Raw genomic sequence first — 8,547 nt, 5'->3', positions numbered from 1 at the left:
AAACACATAAATATAAGACATCACTTCCTAAGGGACCATGTTCAAAAGAAAGATGTATCTGTAGAATTTGTTGATACTCATAACCAACTTGCAGACATTTTTACTAAACCCTTGGCAAGAGAACCTTTTTACAAGATTAGACTTGAATTAGGCATTCTTGATGAAGCTTACCTGTCTTAACATGCTTATAGAATTATATGTTTGCTTCATCATTATTATCTCATGCCTACTTGATCTTAAATATATTTATTCATGTTCAAAAACTTAAATTTTTGGGTTAAAAATCATTTTCACAACTTAATTTTGCCTAAAAATAAGTTTTGCTCGGGTAAGTAATCGATTACAATGGAGAGTAACCGATTACAGGGTTAACAGTGTGTTTCAGTAACCGATTACCCAAAGTGAGTAATCGATTACTCAAAACTACTGTTTGAAAATGTTAAAAATTTATTTTTGAGTAGCCGATTACTCTGTGCTGTTACATATAAAATTTTTGCAATTTTTAAACCTATTCAAAATTCATCTTCTTCACTCAACTCGTGTTATCTTCTTCTCAAAGCCTCCCAACCTCTAAAAACCTTATTTTTGATCCGTTTTGGGTGATTCTTGTGTCTATTCTTATCACATTTTCCATTCTAAACACTTGTAACCAAACATTTTCGTGATTAGTGGCTTGAATAAAAAAACCCCAAATCCCAAAAAAACCCAAAAACCTAAAATTTCAAAATCCCAAATCCATGGCTTCCTCTTCAAAAACCAAGAAGCAACGCACCTCCACGACTCAAAAGAGGCAAGGAACTACTTCTATGGAGTCCAACCCTCTGGATTTGACAAGACTTCTAGCTAATGAGGAACATCTCAAAGTGTTTGAATAACACTTCCATGGACGCATTATTTTCAAAATTCGGACAAATTTTTAATTCTACCTATTTATTGTTTTTAAGTTATTGCTGCATATTCCTGGACAAAATTACTTTATGGTGTTTTGTGCTTTATTATTCCATTCCTGGATATTTGATTGAAACATCTTATCTATGCATCGCAATACTTATCTATATCTTTACATGAATATATGCTACAATATTGTTATATCTTAATTATATAAAGTGTACATATGCTATATATATTGTGCTGGAATCTCTTTGCTTTTCTACTTTTTTATGAAGGCAAAAGGGGGAGAAAAGTTGGAGTGTATTTTCTGTAAAATTATATTTCAGGCACATTACTCCAAAGATAGGGGGAGCATACAAGATAGTGGGAGCATACTCAAGTCAAAACTTCAAACATATCTCAAAGTATGCTACTCTCAAGAAAATTACACTGTCAAGAAGATCTTGATTTGTCATCATCAAAAAGGGGGAGATTGTGAAGAAGATCTTTACTCCTGACCTTGGAAAGGTTTTGATGAAGACACCAACATCACCAAAAAGAAGAAAAGGAAGAATACTTATGAAGACAAAGAAGATTAAAGCTTCAAGAAAATTAGATTAAGTCTCTATAGGTACTTCTATCCTAAAAACTCATAAATATACAAAGTAGTAATGCTCAAAATATTTTAAAAGGAATTGAAACACTTTAAGTTTTAAATGAAAACATTTTAAAAAAATAATGTGTAACAAGTTACTGTCTTTGAGTAACAGATTACCAGTGTTATTAAAGTTGAGTAACTGATTACTCTAATTCAAAATTAATTAAACAGTGGACAAAACGCTTGAGTAATCGATTACTCAATGCCGTAATCGGTTACTAAGAGTTGTTACATTAGTTTTTCAGATTTGAAACTCAAGAGTTTTCATCCCAAACGAAATGTCTTCATTCCGAACAATTTCTACTCTTTCATAAATGTACAATGAGTGATTGGAAAGTCTATTTAAAGGCATTAGAACTCACAATAAAAATAACTCTTTGAACAACTCTTTCACACTTTTCTCACAACTTTCCTATACTTTTCTGAAATAATTTTCTACACTTCTAAAGGAACTTGCACTCAAACTTTCAAAGTCATTTTTAGAGTTGCTTGAAGTAAAGTGTTTCAAAGTTTTAGAAACTCAAAAAGAGCATTATTACTAAGTATACAAAAGAGTTGATTGGATTGCAAGTGTTATTATATTTCATACTAGGCAATCCAAGCCATTACTGAAATTCTTCATTCATTGCAATAAACTTTCTTTCACATGGTGTGAATAGAAAGGGGATAGAGTAACTTGGAAAAGTGTTTTCCAAGGGTATAAATATTAGTGAGTGGGTAAGGTACTTAGAGATCTCGGGGTGAGACTTTGTAATTACTACTCAATATTTAGTGGAAAATCTCTCGTGTTGCAAGAGTACTGGACGTAGCCTTCGGTGGACAAGAATGTGAACCAATATAAAATACTTGTGTACTCTCCTTTTCCTTTCCTCTTTAATTTATACTTGTTTATTTTCTGCAATATTATCCGCTGCACATTAACTCTTACATTTTGCAGAAAATGTTAATATAATTTTAAGTCAACTAATTCACCCCCCTAGTTGCAATCATGTTCTTACAATAAGCACATTTTTTGACCAAGTTCACCACTGGAGGGGTGTTGTTCTTGTTCTTATTTTGGAATGGTAAGCTAAATAAACATCATTCTTAAAGTTGTGAGTCAACATTAAAAAATGGAAAAAAGTTGTTATAAGATAGAGAAATAAAAATGTGGGGTATGTTTGTGGGGTCAATTTAAGAACGGAAATAGAGTTGCACCATTGGATGTGATTTTGGCTTAACTTACTTAAGTTGTTGGAAAGTGTAAACAAATATAAAATAATCAGTGAAACCTATTTAAGAACGAGAAATGTGTTGTACCATTGTGGATGCTCTAAGTTAAATAAGTATTGTTCTTAAAGTTGAGAGCCAACATTAAAAAATGGAAAAAAATTATTACAAGAGAGAAATATAAAAGTGAGGTAGATTTGTGGGATCCGTTTCATAGCGGAAATAGAGTTGCACTATTGGAGGTGATTTTAGCTTGAGTTGCTTTAAATTGTTGGAAAGTGTAAACAAATATCAAATAACCGATAAGGCCTATTTAAGAACGAAAAAGGTGTTGCACCATTGTGGATGTTTTTATATGTGTATATGTTGATATATTATGGTATCACAAATTTTCTTTGTCACTTAGCAAAAGTCTTAAGATTCTATGAATTTTTATAAATAATTTAATATTAATAACATATGCATTTCTGTGCAAAAATTATACATTTTGGATTTCAATGTGAGTAGGAGAAAATTTACATGAGATGTCAATTTCAACGTTTTATTATTGATGTTGTTAGTCATTCATATTTGAAATAACTCTCAATCATCTCTACATTAAGTGCAACTTTTGATGATATGAGAAAAGTAAATGCATATTATTTGTTTGATCGAGTTATTCATCTTATCTTAAGTATTCTCATTTAGCTACTACAAGAAGATCATTTTCAACAACGAAGACAAAAAAAACTATGTAGTAAAATATAATATGAATTTCTTGTAAATAACATAGTGTTTTATATTAAAAAATAAATAGCTGAAAATTTTACCCTTAATTCAATCATCGATAAGTTGAAGTCTTTAATGAAGAGCGACACTTTAAATGAGCGTACATTTTTCTTTAACATTTTTAATTGTTAATTTTAAAACTTCAAAACAATTATCTATATTTCTTTATAATTCTTTTTATATTTAAGTAATCTTAATTATAAATTGTAATTAAATGTTGTTGTCCCTCCTAAACATTACATGATCCACCACCAATTCTTTTACCCCAAATCTGTCCTCAATGTTGGTTTCATTTTAAACATGAAAACTCATATTTATCTCCTCTCAAGTTGCAACAGATTGGTCACCCACAACCTCTTCAATCTCCTTCAACTTTTATCAGCTACTCTTTAAATTATGGAAACCACCCATAAGATGTTGGTCAAGTGGTACAAGACATGTTTGATCTTTATAAAGACTAAAAGGTTAAGGTTCGATTTCTGGGAAAGACATTTATTTAGTGGCATTATTCTTTACTCATAGGGTGAGAGAATATCCTTGGTAGTGCCAAAAATTCTGGAAACCAAAAACTTGCACTTGTAGCAGATCATGAATAATTGACAATAAGGATGCACCATAAAAAATAGTCTAAAAATTAGACAATATTCACATGGGAAACCTTCTAGTCTACGACTCTATGCCACATAATTTAATCTCACAAGTTATACGATAAGAGGGTATGGAGAGCATAAATCAACAAGCACGAGATTGGTTAGTCAAAAATATTTCTTTCACAAGTGACAACACTTTTTCAAAAGGCAATAAGTGTTAGAAATAAATGTAATCCAAATGTATCAGAAGTTAATTAGATGCATTAGTGAATAATTTGGTTAAGTTTGTTGAAACTTACTATTTTAGTTAGAGACGTTTAGAAATTATGTTTTCTGTTATTGTGTACTTTCTATAAGTAGAAAGTTCCTCTTTATTAAAGATATGTCTTTTGCTGAATCAATATACATAAAACAAACTCTTCCTTCTTCTATTCTTTGCTTAGATTCTAACAATTTGTATCTAGAGCACATTCCAAATCCAAGGACCTGGGAATCACACTTCAAAAATCAATCACCTCACAAGATATGCTATTGTGTGTAGAGTGTAACTCGAAAATTCACTGTGTGTGAATTAGGTTGGTTTTGTTGCAAGAGGAGTGAAGGTTGCACATAAGAACTAAGGAGTAGAAAAGCAAGATTCGGTTCAAAATGGTTGGAAATGGAGGGAATCTGCCATCAATGAGTCCTCATGTGTTGACAGATAAGAATTGGGATAGATGGAGCAAACAAATGGAAGTGTTGTTCAACTTTCAAGAAGTGAGTGATGCTATTGAAGATGGCCTACTTTTACCTAGTCTTGAAGCTACTGAAATTCAGAGGACTATGTTCAAAGAGGCCAAGAAGAAGGACAACAAAGCATTATTCCTATTGCATCAATGTGTTGATGATATACATTTTGAAAAAATCCAAAATGCAACCACTACAAAGGAGGCATGCGACATATTGATTCGAGGCCACTCTGGTAGAGACAAGATCAAAAAGGTAAAACTTCAGACCCTTACAAAGCAATGTGAACTAATTCAAATGGAAGAGAATGACAAGGTTGAGGATTACTTTACAAAGGTACTTACAATAACCAACCAGATGAAAGGCTATGGAGAAGTGGTGACATATCTCATGATCATTGAAAAGATCATAGGTCCTTACCACAAAAGTTTGAATACATTGTTGTAGCCATAGAAGAATCTAAAGATGTCTCTAGAATGAAGATTGAGGAGCTTTAGAGTTCTTTAGAAGCTCATGAAATGAGGTTGCTTGAAAGGAATCCAATCGAGAATCCTGAACAAGCCTTAAAGGAAACCAACTTCAGAGATGAACACAATCAGAAAAATAGAAGGTGGAAGGGAAAGAAGAGCAAATGGGATCTTGGTTGGTCTGAATCTTCAGTTAGAAGAGGAAGTCCAAGAAGGAACTTGAAACAAAAGAAGCATGACAAAAGGAATATTTAGTGTTTCAAATGCCACAAGAATGGACACTACTCTTATGAGTGCTTTAGTGAAAAAGGCAAGAAGAACCATAATGAGAAAGAAGCCTACACAGTTAGAGATGAACGCAGTCAGAAAAGGAAACCAACTTCAGAGATGAACACAGTCAGAAAAATAGAAGGTGGAAGGGAAAGAAGAGCAAATGGGATCTTGATTGGTCTGAATCTTCAGTTAGAAGAGGAAGTCCAAGAAGGAACTTGAAACAAAAGAAGTATGACAAAATGAATATTGAGTGTTTCAAATGCCACAAGAATGGACACTACTCTTATGAGTGCTTTAGTGAAAAAGGCAAGAAGAACCATAATGAGAAAGAAGCCTACACAGTACAAGAAGAACTTGAAGAAGAACCACTGACTCTCATGGTCACAAACTCTGCTGAACATAGTTATGAGTCTTGGTATCTTGACTCGGGATGCTCAAATCATATGACTAGCCACAAGGAGTGGCTTGCAGATTTTGACCCTAACAAGAAAAACAATGTGAAGTTGGCAGATGATAGCACTTTGAAGGTGGATGAAACTGAAGATGTTGTGATCCTAAGGAAGAATGGCTCAAGTGCATTGATCTCTGATGTTCTATTCATTCCTGGACTGAAATACAATCTATTGAGCATTGGTCAGTTGGTGCAAAAGGGCTTCACAGCAATAATGAAGAATGGCCGGTGTGAGTTGTTTGATGCTGAGAAGAGACTCATTCTGAGAAGTAAATTGACTAAGAATAGGACATTCCAAGTTAACATTAGAGCTGTTGAAGTTCAATACCTTGATGCTATGGATTCCACTAAAGAAAGTTGGCTCTAGCATTGCAAGTATGGACACTTGAACTTCAAGAACTTGCACCAACTTGGTTTAGCTAATATAGTACTTGGAATTCCTATAACTACACTACCTAAGAAAATGTGTGAGGTTTGCTTGGTTGGCAAGCAATCCAGAAGACCCTTCAAGTCTCATTTGAGCATTAGGGCAAAATGAATCTTAGGAGTGGTGCATTCAGATATTTGTGGTCCATTTAAAGAGCCACCACTTGTTGGAAACAAGTACTTTATTACCTTTGTTGATGAATTCAGTAGGATGATTTGGCTATATATGCTAAAACGAAAGAGTCAAGCCTATGAAGTATTCCTAGAATTCAAGGCATTAGTTGAGAGGGAAAGTGGAAAGATGTTGAAGATCCTCAAAACAGATGGTGTGGGTAAATTCACATCAAATGCTTTCACAACATATTGTCAAAAAAATGGCATTAGACATGAAATCACTACTCCATACACACCTCAACATAATGGATTAGCATATAGAAGAAATATGAAAATTATGGATATGGCTAGGGGTTTGATCAAGGAGAAAGGCATGCCACAAAGATTCTAGGGTGATGCAATTGCAACCTCAACATACATCTTGAATAAATGTCCAACAAAGAAGCTTGAAGGGAAAGTTCCAATGGAAATTTGGACTAGACAGAAACCTATGTTGAGTCATTTCAAGGTGTTTAGCTCACTTGTATTCAAACATGTTCCTAACTAAAGGAGAACCAAGCTTCAAGAAAAGAGTGGGGAAATGGTATTCATTGGATACCATCCTACTAGAGCTTATAAACTCTATGATCATATCAAAGACAGAGTTCATATCAGCAGAGATGTTGTTGTATTAGAGAATGAGAAATGTAATTGGGAAAGTAAGACAACCAGCTTGAGAAGAATCATGCATGATCTTGATAATGAAGTAAAGTGGGTATTCAAGCAAAAACTCAACCCTGATGGATCCATATCCAAGTATAAAGCAAGGCTGGTAGCTAAGGGGTTTCTGCAAAGAAAAGGGTTGGACTACACAAAAGTATTTGCTTCAGTGGCTAGAATTGAAACAATAAGACTGGTATTAGGGATTACGTGTGCAAGAAATTGGGAATTATTCCAACTTGATGTAAAATCAGCCTTTCTTCATGGTCCATTGGAAGAAGAAGTGTATGTTCAACAACCTCCTGGATTCATTGTCAAAGGGAAAGAACATCAAGTTTATAAGCTAAGAAAGACATTAAATGGCTTGAACCAAGCTCCAAGAGCTTGGAATAAAAGGATTGACTTATTCCTTTTCAAACTGAAGTTCAAGACTTACTCATTACAGGCTCCAATTCAAAAGAGATTGAAGAGTTTAAAAGAGTTATGGAAGTTGAATTCAAAATGACAGACTTGGGAAAACTAAGTTATTTCCTTGGGTTGGAATTCACCTACACCTCTGCTGGGATACTAAAGCATCAGAAGAAATATGCAAAAGACTTGTTGAAGAGATTCAACATGAATTCCTGCAATCCAGCACTCAATCCAGTTGAAACTCAATTGAAAGTCACAAAAGATGAAGAGGGTGAGGCAGTGAATGAGACTCTATACAAGCACATGGTAGGATCCCTGAGGTTTCTATGCAACAACATACCAGACTTGTCCTATGGAGTTGGACTTGTAAGCAGGTTCATGTGCAATCCTAAGAAATCCCATATGTCAGTTGTTAAAAGATTGTTAAGATATGTGCAAGGAACAAGTGACTATGGAATATTGTTTCCAGTCAAGAGGTAAGAAATAGAATTGGAAATGGTTGGGTTTTGTAGACTCGGATTACTGTGGTGACTTGGTTGAAAGAAAAAGCAAATCAGGGTACTTGTTTTTGTTGAATGATGCTCCAATCTTGGTGTTCTAAAAAGCAACCACTCATTGCATTATCCAGTTGTGAAGCCAAATACATATTGGGTAGTTATGTTGCATGTTAGGAAGTATGGATTGAAGAATTGATGAGAGAAATGAAGGTTGATGTCAATACTCCAATGCAACTGAAGATTGACAACATTTATGCAATCAGCTTGGCCAAAAATCCAGTGAGTCATAGTAGAAGCAAGCACATAGAGGTAAGATTTAACTACCTTAGAGACTTAGTAAGCAATGGAAGACTTGAAGTAGCCTACTACAAGACAGAGGTGTAGCTGG

General features: G+C 34.0%; 2 protein-coding genes across 2 annotated transcripts; both read left to right on the top strand.

Annotated features, from left to right (window-relative positions):
• On the top strand, positions 5,801-6,379 carry LOC109333918. Its single transcript, XM_019569500.1, has one exon. The coding sequence runs from the start codon at positions 5,801-5,803 to the stop codon at positions 6,377-6,379; it is 579 nt and encodes a 192-aa protein (XP_019425045.1).
• LOC109333917 (uncharacterized mitochondrial protein AtMg00810-like) lies at positions 7,753-8,142 on the top strand. Its single transcript, XM_019569498.1, has one exon. The coding sequence runs from the start codon at positions 7,753-7,755 to the stop codon at positions 8,140-8,142; it is 390 nt and encodes a 129-aa protein (XP_019425043.1).

The sequence above is a fragment of the Lupinus angustifolius genome, chromosome LG19 (assembly GCF_001865875.1).
Source record: "Lupinus angustifolius cultivar Tanjil chromosome LG19, LupAngTanjil_v1.0, whole genome shotgun sequence".
NCBI lineage: Eukaryota > Viridiplantae > Streptophyta > Magnoliopsida > Fabales > Fabaceae > Lupinus > Lupinus angustifolius.
The sequence above is the reverse complement of the archived record's forward strand: the minus strand, read 5'-3'. Positions and strand labels throughout refer to the sequence as shown.

Coding starts and splice junctions, on each gene's coding strand:
- LOC109333918 (XM_019569500.1), top strand. CDS start 5,801: ATGAATATTGAGTGTTTCAAATGCCACAAGAATGGACACTACTCTTAT.
- LOC109333917 (XM_019569498.1), top strand. CDS start 7,753: ATGACAGACTTGGGAAAACTAAGTTATTTCCTTGGGTTGGAATTCACC.